The sequence below is a fragment of the Camelina sativa genome, chromosome 19 (genome assembly GCF_030686135.1).
Source record: "Camelina sativa cultivar CO46 ecotype springtype chromosome 19, ASM3068613v1".
NCBI classification, from domain to species: domain Eukaryota; kingdom Viridiplantae; phylum Streptophyta; class Magnoliopsida; order Brassicales; family Brassicaceae; genus Camelina; species Camelina sativa.
This window is the reverse complement of record NC_141898.1, coordinates 11,194,528-11,218,026: the sequence shown is the minus strand read 5'-3', so window position 1 is coordinate 11,218,026 and position 23,499 is coordinate 11,194,528. Positions and strand designations below refer to the sequence as shown.

Genomic DNA, 23,499 nt, shown 5'->3' with positions numbered 1-23,499 from the left:
ATTTTAATGTTGTTGATACTTGATAGGGGTTTAGAATTTTTGTGATTATCTAAAAACACTTTTCAGAACTTTTTGTGATCATCCTTGGTTCCGTCGTGCCTGACGAGTAAGGCACTGCAATGACGTCGTCCGGGGAAATCTCCGTCTTGACTTGGACGTCTTCGGACTGAGTCAACTCAGAGAAGCGGAGGCAGCCTCCAGGGACGACGTCATCGGTGACTGCGATCAAAACAACACTTTCTTTCTAGAGTTTTCACTAATTTGGTTTAGAATCATAAACAAAGGAATTGACTACCATCAAAACCCAAATCATTTTGAAATTAATTTTTTTTACACGATGATTATTAATTAGACAACAATTTTACTACTAAAAAAAAAAGTAAACTAAAAATTCCAAATAAATAATTTGGTAAAATACGAAAAATGGAGGACGGGTATGGGTCCGGTCCGGGTCGGGTAAATCCATCTCCACTCCGAAGAGTCGTCTCTCTCTCGTCTTTGGACCCAAACAGTTTCAAAATAGCACCAAAAATTAAAATTACGTTTACAAAACCTCCAGCCACTTTAATGGATTCCGTTTACAAAACCGACGAGAATAGCACTGCTGATGCCGCCGCTCTTCTTGCTCCGCTTCCAACTCCCCAACTGCAGGCAAATTCCCTCTCTCCCTCTCTCTCTCTCTCTATATATATATATATTTATAAAAGCATCCATGGAAAGTGGAAACGTATAGTGAATGAGCTCGATTCTGGTTTCTCAATTTTGTTGTTCAGGAGTATTTCAACAAGCTTATAACTAGTAGAGGATGCAATCGAATTGAAGTGAAACACAATGGAACCACTGGGAAAGGTTGATTTCTTGGTTTTGATTCTTGTATAGATTTTAAGAATCTCAAAATGTTGGTTTATATTGAATGTATGATTGATTTCTTGGAATTGGTTAGGTGTTTATGCGAATTCAGAGTTTCAAGAAAATGAACTCATTCTGAAAGATGAGATTCTTGTTGGCATCCAGCATTCATCCAACAAGATGGACTGTTTGGTTTGCAGCTTTTGTTTCCGGTTCGTTGGATCAATCGAGAAACAAATTGGCCGGAAACTCTATTTTAAGAACCTTGGTCTTTCTGGTTGTTGCGACGAAGATGAATACAATGGAAATGAGGGACAATGTGGTGGAAGCAGTTCAAGCCATCATACTCTTCCGGAAGGAGTTGTTAGCTCTCTGATGAGTGGCGAATTGGCATTGCCGCTTACTGATAAGTTCCCTTTGCCTTCGCCTCTTTCGTGTCCTGGAGGATGTCAAGAGGCTTTCTACTGTAGGTAATTGAGATTTTTGATGTCTTCGACTTTAGTTTTTACATGTGTAGATTATGCGTACTAATACTAATGTGCTGTTTCATTATGACACAGTGAATCATGCGCTGAGGCAGATTGGGAAAGTTCTCACTCTTTACTTTGCACTGGTGAGAGGTCTGAATCAATATCTAGAGAGGCGCTTGGAGAGTTTATAAAACATGCGAATGGTAAAAATTATTCTTACTCTATTTGAAATTGGCTTTTTCAGTCTTGCGGTGGTAACTTTATTTATATCTTCTCATTTCTTAATTTGCAGATACGAACGATATTTTTGTCCTGGCTGCCAAGGTATATCTTGTATCAGTTGTTATGTATATATACCCTTTCCTTTTCATTATAATGAAACGAAACCAACCAGTTCTGGATAATGTATTATGGCTAGGCGATTGCCTTTACCATTCTAAGGTACAGGAAGTTGAAAGCAGCGCACGTGAACAAAAAAGCAAAACAGAGTGAGCCAAATCAGTCGCTACTCTTGGAGGCATGGAAACCAGTATCTCTTGGATACAAAAGAAGGTACAACATGATGTGCCATTAGATACAGTCTTTCACTATTGATGAAGAACGTTAAATCACTTTGATTTTCTTTCTCTATGTTTCTAAATGTGATGGAACTGATCCAAATTACATACAGTAACTCGTGATCATATATAACAGGTTCCTTGTGTGATATATCTATGCCACATATGAAATATCTAAAACTCTATTCTTATGTTTGGTAGGTGGTGGGACTGCATCGCATTGCCAGATGATGTTGATCCTTCTGATGAAGGAGCCTTCAGGATGCAGATAAAGAATCTTGCATATACGGTAGGTATTTCAGTTGTACATATCGCTCAAAGGTTGTTTTAACTTGCTGTGCTTTGTGTAGAGATCACAATTGCAGTTTCATCAGCTGCGCATCTTGACTGTTTTGCCAACCAAATTGCATTGTTTTATCTGCAGTCTTTGGAGCTCCTAAAGTCAGCTATATTTGACAAAGAATGTGAAGCCCGTATCCCCCCTCGTCAGTTTTATATATTACATGTACCGTCGTTTCCTTGTTTATATATTATACTCACAGAGGGTCATTCCTTAACGCTGGAAAGTTTTCTCCCTTGAAATCTACGGGAATATCATTGGCATGTTTGAGCTGAATAACCTGTAAGAGTTGTCAGTTCCTGTTTATATCCTTACATTTACAATGAATTTACCCACAATATGTTTGATCTTTGGCAGAGACTTGGTAGTAGCATCACCAGTAGAGGACTATTTCTTGTACATTGATGATCTTCCCGATGCAGAAAAGGTCTGAAAAGAATAATGCATTCGACCCATTGTTGTTGTTCTTTGTCCAAAATTTGTTGACTCATACCAGTTTCTTATTCTCATTATCATAGGAAGAAGCGGAGGAAATCACGAGACCGTTTCTAGATGCTCTTGGTGATGAGTACTCTGACTGTTGCCAAGGTTAGAAATGAAAGAAACATTGTCATCATAAGACATCGGAGTTATGTAACTTGTAACCAAGATTTGACATTGTTTGTGTTTAGGAACGGCCTTCTTCCCTCTGCAGAGCTGTATGAACCATTCTTGTTGCCCTAATGCAAAAGCATTCAAACGAGAAGAGGTATCTTTCTTACATCTTCTTCCTCTTTATGGTCTACAAATCTGAAGATTGAGAATTTTCATCGACACTTTTTGGGACTGAGCTCGATTCCTCCATGTGGAACTCTTTGTCTTGTGTGTTTCGTAGGACAGAGACGGACAAGCAGTTATAATTGCTTTAAGACGCATCAGCAAGAACGAAGAGGTATGCATCTTCTCTCTAATCGTAGCAATTGGATATTTTGGAAAAGAGAACTTGTTTTTTGACTTTTGTTTTGCATATGTGAAACAACAGGTGACGATTTCATATATAGACGAGGAGCTTCCGTACAAAGAGAGACAAGCATTACTTGCAGACTATGGTTTCAGCTGCAAGTGCTCTAAGTGTCTGGAAGATTCTTCATCAGTTTGAAGACTAATTTATGTTTTCAAAAGAACTGAGAAACTGTCAATTTTGCCTCTATAGTGATCAGATCACTGTTTGATCAAATTATGCACGTTAGGGAAATTTTTCTGACTGTTGAAGGAACTCGCTACTGAAAGAAAAAGTATGCTTAGCATTACTGTAGCTGGTACTATTTTTTTTAAATTACCGAAGTCAAAGGCCATATATATATCTAAAGATGATGAACAGAAGCAGAAGCATGTTACCGATTCTAATCATTGTTAATATTGCACCGAATAAAATGTAAAGCTCGCCTATAAAACCCCTGAAGATTACTTTAAAACAACAGGCTTTTTTTCTAGTGTTCAAATTTTAGCGGTTATTATGATCAGATGGAATCATCAAGGTCATTGGCTTTCCCTTGTTCCATCACATCAACGTTTTCGTCATCCTCGTCTCCCTGAACACAAAGCACACGAGATTTTGTGAGGATCATCATCTCCGGATAATTATATTCCGGTGGAAATTAGTTTGCCAGCATAAGTTTTCGAGAATCTACTTATGCTTACCTGAACATGGGTATCTCTGAAAGGTGGGGGTGGAGGAAGGGATATGAGAGGAGAGCTTTTGGCTGCTTCAGGATTCTCTTCATCAAATTCTGCAACATCATCAAATGCCTGAGCTGCCATGCTTGTAGACGATATTACCTGCAACATCATCAAAGTCTATTATTATCCTCGCTTTTAACAAAAAGAAACATCTTTAACGTGAAAGATTATCAGAAGCTTTAAAAATCAATTTGAGCCCCAATGTCGATCTCCTTACAGTTCAGGTGAACACCATTTCTGAGGAAGAAGGAGAAGAACGTCGTACCTTGTCAGTAGATGAGGTGCCAATAGAAAACCTTCTTCTTTTCCAGTTGTCTTCCTTTGATGAGGACTTGTTAATTGTGTCTTCGTCGTTCCACGCTCCACTTTCTTCTTCGGAATATGATTTTGAAGAACCCATATTCCAACGAGAAGGTCTCTTCTTCTCCTTTTCCATCTCTTCTTCACCTTTTCCTATGAAGCCTGAAACACATATTCTATGAAGTAATGTTCCAAGGATTAGTTTAAACACAGATGAAAGTACAGATGAGTTTACCATCTTCAACAGTTTCTTTCGTAGTATATTGATCCACATAACGCTTTTTCCTAGGCATTGAAGAAATATTCTGCAACTCATTCTGTGGATCACAAGCGGTTCTCAAATTCCGACCATTGTTCTCTTCATCGCTCACAATATCCACATTTACATCCCTATTAATGCCTTCACTTCCAGCAAAATATGTACTAAGTTGGTTTCCCAATTTCTGAAGACGGGCTTCTGACCTATAAGATATTAGTGGATGAAATATTTTCATACTTATATAAGAAACAATCAGAAATAGGGATAAATGCTTTGCCTCTTTAGATCATCTTGTGCCCTCAAGAAGCGGTTATATTCTTTGACAAATTTCTTCGTGCTTGAAGTAATCCTGACATACAAAAAGATTGAACAACACTTGTCACTAGAAGATTAAGCTCAGATTTTGCCAAATAACGTCACTGCAAGAATATCGCATCATAATTAATTTCAAGCAAACATCAAGGAGGAAATAGTCATTACCTCCTACATTCCTCTTTCTCTCTATCTAACTGGGTCTCAAGCTCCTCAATCCTAGAAGTAAGAATGTCTACTTCATGTGCCTTCCTTTCAACGGAAGCCTTTGAGACAAATATATGTGCCAAGCAGATGTCAATTAACTCGTTTGTACAGTGCAATCAAACAAATTGTGGAATGGAGAAAGTTACCTCCAACCGTAGTTTGTCATCAGTAAGCATTTTAACATCCATCTCTACATCTTTTAACTGCATATAGACAAATCGGACTCTGGTCCTTTAGCAGCATCTTTACAAAAGTTATCCACTAAACATTAGGACTAAGATAAAACGAGAATCAAGTTCCCAACAAACACCCAACCAAGAAAATTAAAGTTTCAAACCTGCTCTTCCAGAACGTTATTGTAACCCTGAAACTTATTTCTTCCATCTTCTGCCCTGTCTTCAATCCTATTTCCGACTTTCAAAGCACCAGCATAATCACGTCGTTCATAAAATCTATTGTTCCCCCTGTAGTCTTTATCTCTGTGATAATAAGAGATAAAAAGTCGCACTTTTAAAGCATGGCCATCAAATAACCACTGAAATTTCAAATAGCATGAGCATAAGCAGAAAGGAAGGGAGAAGGTACCTTCGGTTCTCAAATGGACTAGCATTTTCATGTCCTGAAAATTTGAATTACGTCATTTAATAATCCAAAACGAGAATGTGTCGAATTGACAACAGAAATCCAAAAACCCAAAGCTGCAGATCTTACCACCAAATCTTTGTAGCCTTCTTCCACTTCTGTCTAAAGAAGGTCTCCGCTAAACTGTCTACCAAGTCTATCTCTTAAGTCACTATCCATATTGTGATGTCTGCCTGCAGTAGACGAAATAGACTCTGCAGTAAAGCATACTTGTAGTACAGATGTGAACTCCATTTCAAACAATCAGAATCATGCCATGCCAGTCAACAACACTTGGATAAGATACAGAAAACTACAAGTAACATAAAGAAACACGTAATGGTGCTTACTCGCCAGTTCAAAGAGACCACAAAATAATGTCCTCTTCTTACCAGCAGTTGGAGAAAACCCACAATTGGGAACTAAATAAGTGGAAGTCAGTGTATCTCATCGATAATAGGTTGAGAATGCTCCAGATTATGTGAGAAAATAAAGAACCAATCTTGAAGATCCATCTAATCACACAATCAAAATCCACCAAAATTTGATGTTCAATTCCTTCTGACCATCAAACCCCCATATTCTGCATATTTCTTGATCCAAGAAACCAACTGAGAGACCATTGAAGATAAAACAATCATGGAAATCTCCATATACATAACTGGCAGGATGAAAAATGCCAGAAGTCATAACAACAGAAAATTGATAAATCCTAACAACAAGCAGTGCTTGATACCGAGTCTTGGAGTCTGAGAACCATGGTTGTAGATGCATAAGAACCCATGATAGATATTCTTCAAAAAGAATGGTAATAATAAGAAAACCAATATAGATATCAGCTAAGAAAAAACCAGCAGATTCCCACTCCAAAAGAAACCAATATAAATATCATCCAGAAAGACCAGCAGTACTAATATCCCTGTATCTTTCTGCAAATGGAACAACATCCAATATTCCCGAATGATTCCGCAGAATAAACCAGTCAGCAAAACCGAATACATAACTTTATATGGAGATAAACCAAATCCAAAGCAAAGTATAACACTGATACCACTGTAAGCAGAACACGTTTTATCCAATCATATCACTAAAAAAGGTGCATTGAACCACTAAGCTCCAAGAGGAAGATTACTTAGCAGAAAAATCATCAAAGAATAATACAAAATAAGTCTGAGCAAAGAGAGAGAGACCTAAATGTTTGATCATCATGAATCCTTCCACCAATTAACTCGAAAATGAAATCAATAGCTTATTTTCAAAAAGCATAATAAACGAGACCATTACCAGTGAATGAAGAAGACTCCCCAGGACGACGAAGCTCAACAGTACCATGAGCAAACGAACAATTAGGCCTCGAACAGTTACCAGTCTTCTTAAACAAGATACAAAGCTTCGTCTTATACATACTCGACCCATACATCATTGATCCAAATTACAAAACGAAACCTCTTCCTTCAGATCAATACCACCTCAAAAGTCAAGCAAAACCTCAAAAGTCAAGCAAAGCTCCATAAACATATAAAAGATCAACCCCAGCGTTCTCGTTCCTGAAACCCAAAGCAAACGCTTCAATCTCTAAGAACTCTCATTAGAATTTAATTTTCTCTAGAATCCATTAATAGACGAGCGAGCACGAAGATCATCTCATCAGTATATAACAAAATCGAGCTATGTACGAATATGCGACGAAGAAGAAGAAGAATGAGTCTGAGAGAAAATTCAAAAACCTACCATGGCGATTCTACGCGATTTTTGTCGTCTTCTTCTTCTTTGGAAATTAAACGGCAACAAAGCAGAAAACAAAGTCGGGACAGAAGAAAAGAACAATTTGTAGGATCGATCCTCCTGAGTATTTATATATTTTAAAGCAGAGAGATATATAATAAGTGTGTATTTGACAAATTACAACTCTTATAATAATTTTGTAACATTCATCTCCATACCTCCATTTTTTTAAGTAAAAACATTTTATTTTTTAGTGTTTAGATTTACTTCCTCAAATTGTTCTTTTTTTTTTTTTTTTTTCACAAAAGAACATTTCAGTTTCCATCTATAAACATTTATAAAATTAAAAAATAATAATAATAACAGATTTCTTTACTTATATTATGAAGATAATCCTCTTTTTATTAATTTTCTATTAATAATATTGAATGTGAAATGAGGAAAATGCTAAAGAATTATTTGGGGGGGGGGGGGTGGGGGGGGGGGGGAGGGGAGGGGGGGAATTAGAGATATGAGTCATGATTTTTGAAAAGACTTGAGAAATATTAGACCTTTTTTGTTTTCATATGAAAATACATTTTAAGTCTAATAGAATTATGAAATTCGAAACAGAGCCAAAATGAATTTTAAACCAGGTGATGCAATTAAGTCAATGAATGAATGAAGAGCCAAAGAAGTCTTCTCAACTTGTAGCCGACAGACAATGCTTCAATCTTTGTCCACCACCTCTTTACAATGTACGATTTGTGTTACACTATCCCACTTAGTATTATTAGTCTCTCTCTAGTTGTAAAACTGGACATGAGATTTGCATTCCACAACGAAATGTTGCAAGAAGATCCCAACACAAGTCCCTAACACTTTTAACAGAATTATTGCGTCAATGCCATTCTTTAACAAGAAGTGTTAGGAACTTTTTTTTTTTTTCACTAAAAGTATTTTCATTGATTGAATACGTTTGAGTTAGACAAAGCCGAAAAGGATAAAGATCCTTTCGGAGGCTGAGCCGGCGGGTACAAAGAAAAACCCTCAGAAACTTTAAACTTAAGTCCAAACAAGGAAATTTTACAAACTAAACACCAGATTTAAACCAAAACCAACCAAACTGCAAAGCTACTAAGAATTTATCTCTAAAAACCAAGTCAGTCGGGAGAGAAGTTTAACTCCAAGACGATGAAGGCAACGATGCAGGAGTCCTTCGTCCGCAGAGGAAAAAGACTCAGAAAGCAGACAAACAAAACAAACGCTCTTGAGAGCGAAAGGATAAAGCTGTAGTCAGACAGATTAACAAGGAAAATTGAAGAACCTTGATGAAGAAGAGCACCAGCCAAATAATGAAGAAATCAACCCCTTCTATACCGCTATATCTTCAATTGAAACTCAACCCAATACCTCTTCAGAAGCGCTTCAGCCAATCCAGGAGAAGACACGAGACTATAGCTGCTGATATGCTCCGATTGAAAAATTTTATTTAAAGATGCGGGGAGGAAGGAAGCTTCATCTGCTGGGCGAGGTAACAGGACCCCGAGAACATCTTCTTCAAAGAGTGGATGATAACCTTTTCTGTTCTTCCATCGTGATGACTTCACACCGAAGCTGAACCAAAGACTAGAGAAAATCAAATTCAATTAAACAGAGGAAGGTAGGCTTAGGACCGATCCTAATTTCGTTGCACCACCTCCAGAGATTTGATTCGACTGACAAAGGTACAGACCAATCGAATCAACTCAATCTGAAGCAAAGAGATGAAATTGATAGACAGATTCAGATTTCAAAACTTCGTTGTGGACGAAACCAAAAGAACTTAAAGAGAAGATTAAGCTATAAACTAAAACTTATACGGGGCCACCGTCAGAAGGACGGCAGCCACCCTAAACGGAGAGATTTAGATCTAGGTCTTTGAAGCGGCGATTAGGTTTTTGAGAGAGAAAGAAGAAAAAAGAAAAAGGTGTTAGGAACTCGTGTTAGGATTATTTGACAAAATTATTATTGCAAGAACGTTCTTTACTTTGTCACACAATTACCGACTAAAACACTCGTAGATAAAACAACGATGCATTTAACAAAATATTACTAGCTCTCATTAGCTGTGAGAGTTTTCACCATCTTATCGGGTAAGATAGCCCAACTTAAGAAACTCGTGAACTTGATCTTCCATACCGTATGATTACAATTCGTAAATCTTGCAATCCTAGAATTCTTAATTGTTGTGAGCCATCTATCATCTTATCCTCCATATTCAACTAGTAGAAACAAAAGCCATCATTCATCTCACAACTGATCAATCCTCAAGAACGTGACATGATTCACCCACAAATCTCATTAAACCTAACAACGTATCATCCAAAGTCTACTAGTACAGTCTATGGTTAATTCAAAAATTGCATCCCTCAAAAGAAATATTATAACAGTATCCCCAACAATTGGCGGGTTTGAACAGAAAATTCCACCAAAATATAGGTTTTAGATCTTTGACAAACGCATTGAACATAACACAAACAGATCAAACAATTCATCATCCAGGATGGAATCTGCCATCTGAGTAAGTTCAATGGCAAATAGCATTTACGAGGATTTAAATGAGTAACATAACAAAATAAACAAACTCAAAGGTAATCCAACAATCGTAAGCCTCAAGCTGGCATAACATTAGTCATTATGTAATGTATCACACTTTTATTTGTACACCCAACATCCAACGGTGGAAGTTTTAGTAATCCATGTTCTATGAGGGTCAAATGATAACTTCGTAAAAACTGTTATCTTAGGATTCTTAATCCATTAAGCCATCTTTGATTTTATAATTAGCCAGCAATCCACGATATTAAAATAGAAAACCATATCAACTGAAACAAACTCAAAACCAAAACTTCTTCCATCCAACACAAGGTCGTGAAATTATCTACACACAAATCTCTTCAATTCAAAAACAAAAAAAGCTACAATTCGGACAATAGAAAAAAACACACATAGATAGAAAACAAAATGTCTGAGGCATTTCCAGGATCAAATAACATGGAAAAAAAAAAGAAAAATGATCAGGATATACCACAACCTTATATTGCGTCAATGCCATTATACCTAAAGGAATAGTTTTTAAAATCCTTCAGAATTGGTAAAAGACGCCACCAAATCATCATTAACAATATCAAAACAATCAATCAAATAGGGGAAAAAGGATGCTCAGTGGAAGGAGAAGTCGTTTGTTAAAGAGAGCTCACGGCAAAACAATTCTCATTGCTTTGTCCACTGCCCTTCACGCACCTTCGTGCTATTTTATCATCATCGCAAACTTATCTAGTTTTCCCCCATAGATAACAACTAAACAAACAACAAAATAATAATAAAAAGAAAAGCCTCAGTGTGTGTAACAAATTCAGATCATTGATTCAAAGAAACTCACTGAAATCCGCTAAGATAATTGTTTTTTATCATCATTGGCATAATTCAAAACCAAAAAAACAACGAAAACTCTATCAATCAATAGAAGAGAGAGAGAGGGGAATACTCAGACAGCCAAGGGTTGTTTCTTCAAATTCTGGGTGAAGAGCCCAGATCTGAAACTCTAGTCCACGAAATATTCGTTTCATCACCATATCCCCCTCCACTCTCTCTTTTTACGCCCCACATAAAAAAAAAAAACAAAACTCTATCAAACAACAGAAACTTTAAGCTAAACCCTAAATTGCATACTGTAAAATCAAAAAAGCAGAATCTAAGAGAAGACGGAAGCAGTTGTTGATGTTGTTCTAAAAAGATGAAGACGAAGCGTATATATACTATACGGACGCTAACGGATGCTTTGGGAATTAGGGTTTTTTCTTATTGCATAGCGGCGACGAGATGGGTTTAGGGTTTTTTTAGAAGATAAGCCCAATAATACGAAACGGCCCGTTTTATAGATCAGAGTTAAAGGCCCATTAAAAAAATAAGTTGGGTAATCTGAATGATGGAGATTAACCAAAACCAAAAGTATATAAATCACTTAGACCATTTGTACTAGCAGATACGATGAGCGTTGCTCAAAATAATATATATATATATATATATATTTAATATTATTATAAATTTAAATAATAAATTTGTAAAAAAAAATAATTTATCATGAAATGACACCTGGTTGAGAACGGATTTTTAAGGTGCTGAGAGAAGAAACGTTGCTTAATTTTTGTGCTTTTTATTATTATTTTTAATTTTAAATTGAGAGAATCCTTAAGAGTAACTACTACTAAGGATGCTCTAATGATATTCCAGATTATCATATTCTGTAAATTCTGAATATCTTTGTCACCCTCATATAATGTTTGCACACACACACAAAAAAAAAAAGATTCGATCAAAATTTCATCTAGAAGCAGGAAAAAAATGTTTACAACGCATGGGATTAACACCTAACCGAGATTTTCGGTTTCTGGTTCGAATTCGGTTAAGAGAACATACAGTTGTTGATCTTCAAGTTCAGGTCAGGTATAGTTTCGGTTCGGCTGGGTTCTTCCTTTTATACGACATAATTCATGGATTAGTGACATCATTAGTCCATGTAAAAATAGGTCTAAGCAAATAGATTCATAAATATAGTCTTGTAATAAGCATCAATGGTATTAATCTTGAGGGTTGCGCCTATCCGCTTTCCATTTAATTTTATCTTGATGTTCAATTAAGCTTTCCCTTTTAAATTTCTTCATTTTTATTGCACTAAACAAAGCTCCCACAAACACCATTTGAGCATGAATCTATATCTTTTCTTGGAACTATACTACTCACACCTAGAAAATATATGATCTCTTTCTAGTTTAAATTATTTCACACCATGAATCTATTTTTAGTATAGCAGTTGTAATTATTAAAAATATATATTGTTGGCAACATTATATTTATATGAAAAACTGATGTCAATGAAAGTGATTGAAGACCTGAAACTTGTAAGCCACGTTCGGAGTTTGATTCGTTTGTTGTGGTGGAGCGACTTTTTCTCGGTCTCGCATTAATAGGGAATATCATCACTTCACAAAATATCTTAGGTAACTAAAACGCATGCAATTGAAAAGCTCTTTGAATATTAGTATATGGTCACAACAATAATACATTATTATTACTATGATCTTCTACTTAGTTTGCATGTTTCATACGTGTATACCCTGTAACATCAAACTGTTCGTTAATTTATTTTTTTATTATCGACAACTAATTGGAGAAAACTTAGGAACAAGTAAATCCATCGATGCCTTGAAAAGTTCAAACGTAGATATTATTTTATTTTTCTTTTTATTCCTATAAACAGAGCTAACGAAATAAGCTTATATAAGATAACTTCTCATCGGCTTTATCACTTACGATTGAAACAAAGCAACCGAAAAAAAAAATAAGAAAAGAGAGAATAAAGAAGAAGTAAACATGAAATTTGAGCTAATCTTCGTACCGTATCCTGTTATTGGTCATCTCAGATCAACAGTGGAGATGGCGAAGCTACTAACGGAGCGAGAAACTCGCCTCTCTATCTCCGTTATCATCCTTCCTCTTCTTTCAGCAGACGACACCAATGCTTCCGCTTATATCTCAGCCCTCGTCGCCGCATCCAACGACCGCCTTCACTACGAAGTGATCTCTTGCGAAGATCAAACAACCACCGAGTTACATGTCGAGAACCACATCCCGAGGGTGAAACGTGCCGTTGCGAAACTCGTCGATGGCTACTCAAGGTTACCGGACTCGCCGAGGCTCGCTGGTGTAGTCGTGGACATGTTTTGTACCTCGGTGATAGACGTGGCTAACGAGTTTGGTGTTCCGTGTTACTTGTTTTACACCTCGAACGTTGGGGTTCTCGCACTTGGACTTCACGTCCAGATGTTGTACGATAAAAAGGAATACAATGCCACCGAAACTGATTTTGAAGACTCGGAAGCCTTGTTGGACGTTCCGAGTTTGTCTCGTCCTTATCCTGTGAAGTGTCTTCCTTACGGTTTGGGAACGAAAGAGTGGCTTCCTATGTTTGTAAACCAAGCGAGAAGGTTCCGGGAGATGAAAGGCTTTTTGGTAAACACTTTTGCTGAGCTTGAACCTTATGCGTTGGAGTCTCTCCTCTCGAGTGGTGATACTCCTCGTGCTTACACAGTGGGACCAATATTGCATCTCGAGAACCATGTTGGCAGTTCCAAAGAAGAGAAAAGTTCGGAGATGTTACGGTGGCTTGACGAGCAACCACCTAGGTCGGTAGTGTTCCTCTGTTTCGGAAGCATAGGAGGCTTTCGTGAGGAACAAGCAAGAGAAATCGCTATCTCACTTGAGCGAAGTGGTCACCGTTTCTTGTGGTCTCTCCGCCGTGCATCTCCCGATATAGGAAAGGAACTTCCCGGAGAATTCAAGAATCTTGAAGAGATTCTCCCGGAAGGTTTCTTAGATCGGACAAAGGATATAGGAAAAGTGATTGGATGGGCGCCACAGGTGGCCGTGCTAGCTAAGCCGGCGATAGGAGGTTTTGTCACTCACGGCGGGTGGAACTCGATCCTCGAGAGTCTTTGGTTCGGTGTTCCCATGGCACCATGGCCGTTATACGCAGAGCAAAAATTCAACGCTTTCATGATGGTGGAGGAGCTTGGCTTAGCCGTGAGGATAAGAAAGTATTGGCGAGGCGATCAGATGGTGGGAGCCGCCACGGTCATGGTGACGGCAGAGGAGATTGAGAGAGGAATCAGATGTCTAATGGAGCAGGATAGTGACGTGAGGAAGAGAGTGATGGAGATGAGTGAGAAATGTCACGTGGCGTTATCGGATGGTGGATCGTCTCAATCTGCTTTGAAATTATTTATCCAAGACGTTACGAAGAATATTGTTTGATGAAAGTTGAAACTAGCTAATAAACCGGAGCATGCAACGCTCTTCGGAATGGCAATGTGGCATGTCTCTTACGTGTGTTGCATTTATTTGAATGATCATGAGATAATAATACCAAACCTTTCAAAATTGGGTCTAAAACTTTATATACTGAAATAAGAATATATACATGATATCATATATAAAAAATTTGAAACTTACATGAATGATTATAGCTATCACTAAAAGTAGAGAGTATATCTTAACTCAGTCAAAGCATATAATGATAAATTATGTGATTTGGTTTCAATAGTTATATAAATAATACTAATAAATTAATATTTCAGACAAAGCATATAATGATAAATTATGTGATTTGGTTTCAATAGTTATATAAATAATACTAATAAATTAATATTTCAAATAAGGTTACAAATAGTCTCCAAAGTGCGTGCAAGTTGTATAAGAAGGCCAATGGAGGTTTGTTATATTGAGGTTGTTATATACCGTTTGTATTTTTTTTATGAATTAAATTTGTATTGTTTTCAAAATAAGAACCCATGATTTTTTAGAGAATATTTTCCTATCCATTGGTAGGTTCTAAATTTGGGTCTTTTATTTTTGAAAAAAAATGTTTTTTGAAATTTAAAAGTTTTAAATAGAATATAAGAAGTATAAATGTTTAAATACTTAAGATTTTTTAAAAATAGGAAAATATTGCATTTAATTAATTTTTAAACATACAAAACATAATAAAAACATTAATACATATTACAATAGAATTGCAATTCATAAATGGAGAAAATGATTAATTATAATATTGATTTGCTCCAAATTTTGCCCAAATATTCTCAACCAAATCATCTTGCAAGCGTTTATGTTTTTCTCGATCATGAACATCCATTCAAATGTTGAGCATAGTAGAGACACATGAAGGCCTGGTTGTTAGAAGTGTGTAGTCAACTTCTGAAGCTCTATTTGACTCCAATTGTGCGAATTCATATGGGTCCAACTGAGCATACCCATCTCGTTCGTCCTCTACTATCATATTGTACAGTATGATACACGTTCTCATTATTTCACCAATTTTTGCCTTATCCCAAATAAGAGTCGTGCCTGCAAAACTCCAAAAGCATGCTCTACATCTTTACACATAGCTTCTTGTTGTCTCGCAAATAAAGAGGCTTTTGGAGTTTGTGGAAGTGGAATAGATTGGATAAAAGTGGCCCATTTTGGATAAATACCATCCGTCAGATAGTAAGCCAAATTATACTCATGTCCGTTGACACTGTATTTAACTTTAGGAGCTCGACCGTGCAAAATATCATCAAAAACTGGAGATCGCTCAAGAATATTGATATCGTTTAATGTACCTAGAGATCCAAAGAAAGCATGCCAGATTCAGAGATCTTGCGAAGCAACCGCCTCTAAAACGATTGTTGGCTTGCCAGATCCACGAGTATATTGACCTTTCCATGCGGTAGGACAATACTTCCACTCCCAATGCATACAATCGATGCTTCCTATCATCCCGGGAAATCCGCGGAACTCGCCAAGGTCGAGAAGTCGTTGGAGATCTGCTGGTGTGGGCTTTCTCAAGTACTCCTCTCCAAATAAATTTACGACTGATTCAACGAAATGGCTCAAGCATGATAGCGCGGTTGTTTCAGAAAGTCGGAGGTATTCGTCAACTGCATCGGCTGCAGATCCATATGCCATCATACGAATTGCTGTTGTACACTTTTGTAATGTTGACAGACCCAACATTCCGGTTGCATCTCTTCTTTGTTGAAAGTATGGAACTTCATTAGCGAGTCGGTCAACAATACGAATGAATAATGGCTTGTTCATTCTAAAACGGTGCCGGAAAATTTGGGGAGTGTATGTTGCATCTTCAGCAAAATAATCGTTCCACAAGTGGGCATGTCCAATTTCTCGATTTCTTTCAATGAAAACTCGCTTTTTCTTTGGTTTCGGTGGTTGTTGAGGTTGAACCGGTGGATTGAGAAGATTTTGCCATACTTGATCGGTGACTTGGTCGGATGCTTGATTAAAACAATCATCAATTATGTCATCAAAATAATTGTGAGAAAAAGATGCCATTTTGTAATGATAGCAAATGAGTTGTGTGAAAGAGTTTTGTTTTTTTTAGAGTCTTTGTTGGTGACTTGATCTCATTCACGTTTGCTTGTTTGGACATTATATAGAAGAATGTAGGGGTGTAGAATAACTTTAAATTTGTGGTAGAAGTACAAAAATGTGTGGTACACAAAAATTGTAAACAATCTGTGGTATACAAAGATACTTTAAACTTGTGGTAGAAGTACATAAATGTGTGAGTACATGAGATATTTTTGTCACGGACTTGACAACATGTGGTACACAAAAATTGTAAACAATATGTGGTAAAGTACAATGACACAATATTTTTGTCACGGACTTGCCCTTTACGCTTCACGGGTACATGGAGGGACTGTCACGGAGATCCACTTCTTCCTCGAGCTGAAATGAGAAAGGTAAGTGAACCATTTACTGTCTTATATAAAAACTGACTGATTATATCTACACAGAAAATAACAAACTTAATCTGATTCATAAAACACAACATATTCAACAAACAAAAGCAAACATCCGATTCATAAAACACAACATATATATTCAACAAACAAAAGCATACATCCGATTCATGTTCCAAACACATGATAGCATAGAACACTATAAACATAGTTAATAAAACACAAAGATTCAACTCAATGGCATCACATCATTAATTAGTTTTTTCTTAAGACCTTTTTCAGTTTCAGTAAGTGAATCCTTTTAGCAATGAGATTTTCAAGCATCACATGCTTAATATGTTCCTTTTTCATAGCAAGCTCCTTCTCTTTCAAAGCGAAATCCGTTTGCTTTATCTCATACATCCGCGTAACACGTTCCAGCTGAAACTCCAAGAAAGCTTTTCCATCCTCCTCCACAGCCGGTTTAGTGTTTGAGCTTTTTTTAGCCTTCCCCTTTGCAGCCTTAACACCAGGAGGACATGGTTGTGGTTCATCTTCGACATCAACCACAAGTGTGCGGACACATTCTCACCCACCACCCTTCCCCTTTTCACTCCATTAACTTTAGATGATGTGCTAGCACACCATTTCTGATCATATCTTAACTCTCGCCAAGCATGCTCCAAGGTAAACCTCTGATTCTGATCATTGAAGTATATTCGGTGTGCTAGCTTCATCACATCATCTTCGTTTTGTCCACTAGACTTCTCCCTTGTTGCAGCTTCGAAACAACCAACAAACTTGCACACCAAATCGTTTATCCTCCCCCACCTCTGTTTACAATGACGAGCCTCTCTTTTTGGCCGACCTTCAACATTGGGACATGCCGCATAGTAATCTACAATCCTCCCCCAAAATGCTCCACGTCTTTGCTCATTGGATGTGATCGGATCCTTGCTAGTGTTAAGCCATGCGCTGACAAGCATGACATCATCCGCAGGTAACCATGCATTCCTTGACTTCCGGTTTTTTAGAGGAGATGCAGGTTCAGATGGAGCCTCCGAACATGGACTCTCACAATGAGTGTATTCGAGGTTTTGGGTTTCAAGTTGACTGGTTAACAGATTGAAGTAGCTAGAGGAGGGACGATATGGATTCATGGAGTCGTCTGAATCCATATCATGTGTTAAAAGGATATTGAAGAAGAAGTCTTTACGGTTAATAGTGTGGTGTGTGTTTACTATGAGGAGCAAGTCTTTCAATTTATAATGTTAGTTAGATGTATTTAACTTTCACAAGTAGTTGGTTTAAATTTTGTATTTATGTTTTAACCTAAACTACAACAATGACACAATAAACATCTTCACAACCATAACACCTACTATCATAGTTAAAGTTTGATGTAGACCTCCCTAAACAACCAACTACTTGTGAAAGTTAAATACATCTAACTAACATTATAAATTAAAAGACTTGCTCCTCATAGTAAACACACACCACACTATTAACCGTAAAGACTTCTTCTTCAATATATTTTTAACACATATTAATAACAACCAACAAACAAAGCAATATCATCAATATGAGACTCGTCTCTTACCTAAAATAACACCAAAATAAATGAAAAAAAAAGAGGACGATGCTAAAATACCTTCCTTCATAGCCGAACAGGTAGCAGACTCTATACTCATGTACTTCCATCAATCCATTTTTTCCCATTTAACCTCAAAACAAAAGAGAGACATATATCACAATGTCGCAAATTACAATGAATATCAAACAAGGACAATATACTTTGAAACTTCACTAACACAAACACGCACAAGGAGTGGATAATACTACAACCTAAATCGAACAATAACAATATACTTTGTTTTCTACAATCATGTCTAACCAACACAAAAGATCACTTATCAATCGGTACACAAACACTGTCACACCAAAAACAGACCACAAACTGAACACACCAAAACGGAACACAAACACACCTAATCGGAACACTAACAAACCAAAAAACTGAACACAAACAGACCAAATCGGATCACATGGTTCCAAGAACCCTAATCCCTTTTAACTTTTAAGCATCACTTATCAATCGGTACACAAACACACCAATTCGGAACACAAACAGACCAAATAAGAACACATGCAAACAAAGAACCCTAATCCGTGTAAAGCATCAATTATAAATCAGAACACAAACACACCAAGAATCCAATTTTCGAACAAACATCAAACAACCCTAATTTGCGATCCAAAATCAAATAAACCTAATTGTTTACCTAATTTTACAATTGGACTGAGAAACTTACCCTCTCAATCGGATTGATCCAATCTCTTCCGATTGACTCGCCTTCCCCTATGTAATCTCCACGACGATTCACTTCGCCTCTACTACAGTTGCCTCCACCAAGATCTCAGCCGTGTCAAATCTCCACCAAGATCTCAGCCGTGTCAAATCGCCTCCGACCAAACACGAGACTGATTCTATTACCTCCGATTAAAGCAGACATCCTTTGTCAGATCAAGACTTTGATCGCGAGAGAAGGAGAGAAAGGGAGAAAGGGAGAAAAAGAGAAAGGGAGAAAAAGAGAAAGTGAGAGACGAAAAATCAATGTTCTGCGTCTTAATTTTTTTTTTACCCTTTTGTATTTTTCAGCTCGACTAACGAAATAAGGACACTTAGCGTCCCTTAAAACCGAGTTGAGGCTATTAAATAAGAGGCTCTCTATAATTTTTCTTTTTCTTCTAATTTATTTTTTTCCGACTAAACTCTCACAACCCCACTAACAACCCCCGATGGAGAAGAAAGTCTAAAAGGTTCTAGAAGAGATTAGAAAGTATACCAGATACATTTGTCTTACATGAATGATTATGTGGCAGTGTGAGTGCTGTGGGTGATTAAAATGATTGGGACTTATAAAAGTGTTTTTTCTGTCGCTAAAATTTACAAAATAGAATTTCATACTCCCTATTAAAAATTTACTATATTCTATTTAGAATAAAATTAATTTTAATTTTGATTTCACAAATTGTAAAAAACAAAAGTAGATTATATATAAACTTTACATTTGACCATAGTTTAAATCAACTTAAAATTTAACGATATTACTAAAAACAAGTGTACTAGTGAAGTGGTTCAATAAGTGGAGAAACTCATTTTGGTTTTACATATGACGACAATGATATCCATCAAAAAACCAAAAAAGTCTACAAAAGTTGAAACCGATAGAAAGGGACTTATACGGCACAAAACAGAGAGCTAATTAAGCAAAAGAAACCGAAACTATTTAGAGCATCATTACTGGCGATTACTCATACAAATACTCTTAATAAAAAAATAATAAAAAGATGAGAGAGAAGAAAAAAGTAAGAGTAAGACTATCCTCATTGGTGTTTCTTATTAGAAACTTTTACAATAAAATATTCAAAAAATAATGAAAAGTTATGAGTGAGGAGAGAAATGTTTCTTCATCAAGAAACATTTGAAACGTTTCTTGCATTATTAGACTATCCTCATTGGTTCAACTTTCTTTAAAAAATTAAATATAATCAAACAATTAAAATATTAATTTATTTTGTTTTTAAGAAACTCTGTGGATTTTTTTACTGATGAGGATAGTCTAACGATTCTACCTAGAGCAATTTGAGAATCGATACTCATAAGAAATGAGACAAATGTCACTTATTTAGTGGATCACATATTAAAAAATAAATGAAAAAAGAAAATCTGTAATAAAAATAATTCTTTTTATTTTTTTGAGTAACGTTCTTCGTTCCTCCCACTAATGATGGTTTTACTAATTTAGTGGAGAGCTCACCTTCTCGTTGATTCAGACAAAGCACAGAAAAAGAGGAGACAGAAGAAAAAAGAAAAGAACAAAACATGAAATTTGAGCTTGTCTTTATCCCTTTCCTTGGAACCGGTCATCTCAGATCAACCGTGGAGATGGCGAAGCTACTAGTTGAGCGAGAGACCCGCCTCTCTATCTCGTTAATCATACTTCCCGGAGGTGAAGTGAATGCTCTCTCCGCCTTACCTAACCACCGTCTCCGCTACGAAGTTATTACAAACGAAGATCAACCAAACATTGAAACGACGAACCCTGAGTTCAATATGGAGTACCACGTACCAAAGGTGAGAGACCTCGTTGCGAAACTCGTCAACGACTACTCAACGAAACCAGATTCGCCGAGGATCGCTGGGGTGGTCGTCGACATGTTTTGCACGTCGATGGTTGATGTGGCTAAGGAGTTTGGTCTTCCGAGCTACTTGTTTTACACGTCGAACGCAGGGGTTCTCGCACTTAAATTTCACATCCAGATGTTGTACGATGACAACAAGTACGATATAACCGAAAGTGATTTTGAAGACTCAGAAGCTGTGCTGGACGTTCCTAGTTTGACTCGTCCGTTTCCGGTGAAGTGCCTTCCTCACGCTTACGTATCTAAACAATGGCTCCCAACGTTTGTTAACCAAGCAAGAAAATTCAGAGAGATGAAGGGTATTTTGGTAAATACTGTTGCTCAGTTGGAACCATATGCGTTAAAGTTTCTATCGAGTGGTTGTGATACTCCTCCTCCTTATCCAGTCGGACCACTGTTGCAACTCGAGAACGGAGTTGGAGTTGGTGATTCCGTGGATGAGGAACAATCAGAGATTTTACGGTGGCTTGACAAGCAACCAAATAGATCAGTATTGTTCCTCTGCTTTGGGAGCATGGGAGGCTTCCGTGAGGAACAAGCAAGAGAAATCGCCATCGCGCTAGAACGAAGCGGCCACCGTTTCTTGTGGTCTCTCCGTCGCGCATCTCCCAACATATTCAAAGAACCTCCAAGAGAGTTTACGAATCTTGAAGAAGTTCTCCCGGAAGGGTTCTTTGATCGGACAAAGGAGAGAGGGAAAGTGATCGGATGGGCTCCGCAGGTGGCCGTGCTAGCTAATCCGGCGGTTGGAGGTTTCGTCACTCACGGCGGGTGGAATTCGATCCTCGAGAGTCTTTGGTTCGGTGTTCCCACGGCGCCATGGCCGTTATACGCGGAACAGAAGTTCAATGCTTTCGAGATGGTGGAGGAGCTTGGACTAGCTGTGGAGATAAGAAAGTATTGGCTAGGTGATCTTATTGTGGGATCGGGAAAGGATACGGATTTGGTGACGGCAGAGGAAATAGAGAGAGGAATCATGTGTCTGATGGAACAAGATAGTCAAGTGAGGAAGAAAGTGAAGGAGATGAGCGAGAGCTGTCACGTAGCTTTAATGGATGGTGGATCGTCTCAAACTGCGTTGCAGACGTTTATTCAAGACGTCATGAAGAATATTTGCTTAACATTATCATAGCTAGCGAAATGGCTCATGTAACGCTCTTGAATGATAGGCATGTCTTTTATGTTTGTGATGGATCCTTTGAACGGTTGTTTCTAGAGTTGTGATTTCTTATGTGTTCAGTAAGAATACTCCTGAATAATTAAACTGTCTATTGAAATTATAGATCTAAGTTAAGTCAGTATATAAAATAGTACTAGTAATTTAATATGTCAATCGTATATGCTATTAGAGATACTATTTACCTCAGTTGCCTAATATTAAATTTTATTTTTACTTCTCGAACTTCTCGAAGAGAAGTGCAATCAAACAATGTTTAGCTCAAGCGCAGGGAAAACAACATAAATCTAATAATGTGTTTGGGTATTCGAGTACTCTTTGTGATTATTCCTAGATCATGTCAACCTATGCCTTATGCTTACAATTATTTAAGAAAACATGAATTGTTACCACGAAATCGTCAAAGTGTCTTATTAACTGTGTCGACGTGGTGGCCATGCGCTACAACGTAACATGCAGCTCCTACATCACCATGTGATTGCTCCTTTCAGATGCGTTTAAAGACTCGCAAGTAAAAAACCAAAATCCTATCTTCGTGGGGCGCAAGAACCTATCGTTTTCATGATCACTTGTCTGACGTAACAGTTAGGCGTTTAAAGACTTTGATCAATAACGAAAATTTCGGCAAAAAAAATAAAAGATCAACAAATAACATTAACAATCACACCAAACAGACAACATAGCTACATATTTTACTTTATTCATTTCAATTTGCAAATGATTTGATATAAAACAATTAATATTTTTTTAAAAATATTTTACCTTAAATAAAATAGCCTAATTTCACAGAATTATACGAATGGAGCCGAAACAGTTACTGGAGCTTTTGTACGTATCTCTTTGTTGTTGGCTTCATTCGTATTACAGTCAGTGAACGTTATCCCTTCGAAGATTCAGACAAAAGCACCGACAAAAGAAAAAAATGAAAAAAGAGAAGAACACAACATGAATTTTGGGCTTGTCTTTATCTCCTATCCTGGAATCGGTCATCTACGATGAACAGTGGAGCGGGTGATTGCTCGAGTAATTATCCGATACAATTAACCGTAAGGCAGTATATGCAGGATTGAATCTACAATGACTTATGGTATACTAAAGATTTGCGAGAGTTGTAAATAGTTAAATCAGAAAATGATTGTTGGTTTTCAAGTTTGTAAATAAAAATGCAAGAAATAAAACGATTAAGCTTATGGGTTTAAAACATTGAGTCATAGGGTACTTCAGAGATCAATGATCAATGGGGAAATGAAACAAGGAATTCAATAGTTAATAACCGTTCTAGAACATGAACATAAGATTTGACTAATCCTCTTTCAAGGCATTAATCACTAAACTTGACTATTTAATTACTAAACTTTAATTTGTAATCTCCTAATCAAAGTTGCATTCAAACAAGTTCACTAAGTTCAGAATATCCCCTAACATCAACTTTCGCAGGTTAGAGAAATATTG

The 23,499-nt window shown here is 37.0% G+C and overlaps 4 protein-coding genes, 4 non-coding genes and 2 pseudogenes across 11 annotated transcripts; 3 read left to right on the top strand and 7 right to left on the bottom strand.

Moving 5' to 3' along the window:
• The first annotated feature begins 395 nt into the window (after positions 1-395).
• Positions 396-3,564, top strand: LOC104766086 (histone-lysine N-methyltransferase ATXR2). 2 transcript variants are annotated; one of them, XM_010489903.3, is made up of 14 exons: positions 396-651; positions 774-849; positions 944-1,319; positions 1,410-1,522; positions 1,612-1,643; positions 1,738-1,871; positions 2,078-2,165; positions 2,301-2,349; positions 2,444-2,498; positions 2,574-2,643; positions 2,735-2,804; positions 2,888-2,964; positions 3,091-3,147; positions 3,238-3,564. In XM_010489903.3, the coding sequence occupies exons 1-14, from the start codon at positions 424-426 to the stop codon at positions 3,352-3,354; spliced, it is 1,542 nt and encodes a 513-aa protein (XP_010488205.2). In that variant the 5' UTR covers positions 396-423; the 3' UTR covers positions 3,355-3,564. The 2 variants fall into 2 exon arrangements, with proteins under 2 accessions (XP_010488205.2, XP_087356591.1); XM_087500465.1 differs by having other exon boundaries at positions 465-651; positions 944-1,315.
• A 64-nt stretch (positions 3,565-3,628) lies between these two features.
• Positions 3,629-7,505, bottom strand: LOC104766087 (zinc finger CCCH domain-containing protein 40-like; annotated as a pseudogene). Its single transcript, XR_015590461.1, has 12 exons — positions 7,366-7,505; positions 6,919-7,181; positions 5,725-5,828; positions 5,599-5,632; positions 5,351-5,492; positions 5,160-5,216; positions 4,975-5,072; positions 4,772-4,843; positions 4,471-4,697; positions 4,201-4,397; positions 3,897-4,034; positions 3,629-3,787 (listed from the first exon to the last, which is right to left on the bottom strand). The product of XR_015590461.1 is annotated as a zinc finger CCCH domain-containing protein 40-like (transcript).
• A 2,837-nt stretch (positions 7,506-10,342) lies between these two features.
• On the bottom strand, positions 10,343-10,476 carry LOC147920420 (small nucleolar RNA snoR80). Its single transcript, XR_015591973.1, has one exon. It is a non-coding gene; the product is annotated as a small nucleolar RNA snoR80 (small nucleolar RNA).
• A 61-nt stretch (positions 10,477-10,537) lies between these two features.
• On the bottom strand, positions 10,538-10,651 carry LOC147920419 (small nucleolar RNA Z152/R70/R12). The gene has a single exon (XR_015591996.1). It is a non-coding gene; the product is annotated as a small nucleolar RNA Z152/R70/R12 (small nucleolar RNA).
• Positions 10,652-10,712: 61 nt separating this feature from the next.
• LOC147920418 (small nucleolar RNA R11/Z151) lies at positions 10,713-10,803 on the bottom strand. Its single transcript, XR_015592005.1, has one exon. It is a non-coding gene; the product is annotated as a small nucleolar RNA R11/Z151 (small nucleolar RNA).
• A 56-nt stretch (positions 10,804-10,859) lies between these two features.
• On the bottom strand, positions 10,860-10,961 carry LOC147920417 (small nucleolar RNA Z157/R69/R10). The gene has a single exon (XR_015591993.1). It is a non-coding gene; the product is annotated as a small nucleolar RNA Z157/R69/R10 (small nucleolar RNA).
• A 1,599-nt stretch (positions 10,962-12,560) lies between these two features.
• LOC104766084 (UDP-glycosyltransferase 71B8) lies at positions 12,561-14,319 on the top strand. The gene has a single exon (XM_010489902.3). It carries the CDS (start codon positions 12,754-12,756, stop codon positions 14,191-14,193), a length of 1,440 nt encoding a protein of 479 aa, XP_010488204.2. The 5' UTR covers positions 12,561-12,753; the 3' UTR covers positions 14,194-14,319.
• A 754-nt stretch (positions 14,320-15,073) lies between these two features.
• LOC109130820 (uncharacterized) lies at positions 15,074-16,272 on the bottom strand. Its single transcript, XM_019240882.2, has 3 exons — positions 15,639-16,272; positions 15,414-15,542; positions 15,074-15,285 (listed from the first exon to the last, which is right to left on the bottom strand). The coding sequence occupies exons 1-3, from the start codon at positions 16,270-16,272 to the stop codon at positions 15,074-15,076; spliced, it is 975 nt and encodes a 324-aa protein (XP_019096427.2).
• A 351-nt stretch (positions 16,273-16,623) lies between these two features.
• LOC104767727 (uncharacterized) lies at positions 16,624-17,842 on the bottom strand. Its single transcript, XM_019240881.2, has 3 exons — positions 17,261-17,842; positions 16,959-17,186; positions 16,624-16,671 (listed from the first exon to the last, which is right to left on the bottom strand). Exons 1-3 carry the CDS (start codon positions 17,840-17,842, stop codon positions 16,624-16,626), a joined length of 858 nt encoding a protein of 285 aa, XP_019096426.2.
• Positions 17,843-20,330: 2,488 nt separating this feature from the next.
• On the top strand, positions 20,331-22,150 carry LOC104766083 (UDP-glycosyltransferase 71B7 pseudogene; annotated as a pseudogene). The gene has a single exon (XR_015591292.1). The product of XR_015591292.1 is annotated as a UDP-glycosyltransferase 71B7 pseudogene (transcript).
• The last annotated feature ends 1,349 nt before the right edge of the window (positions 22,151-23,499 follow it).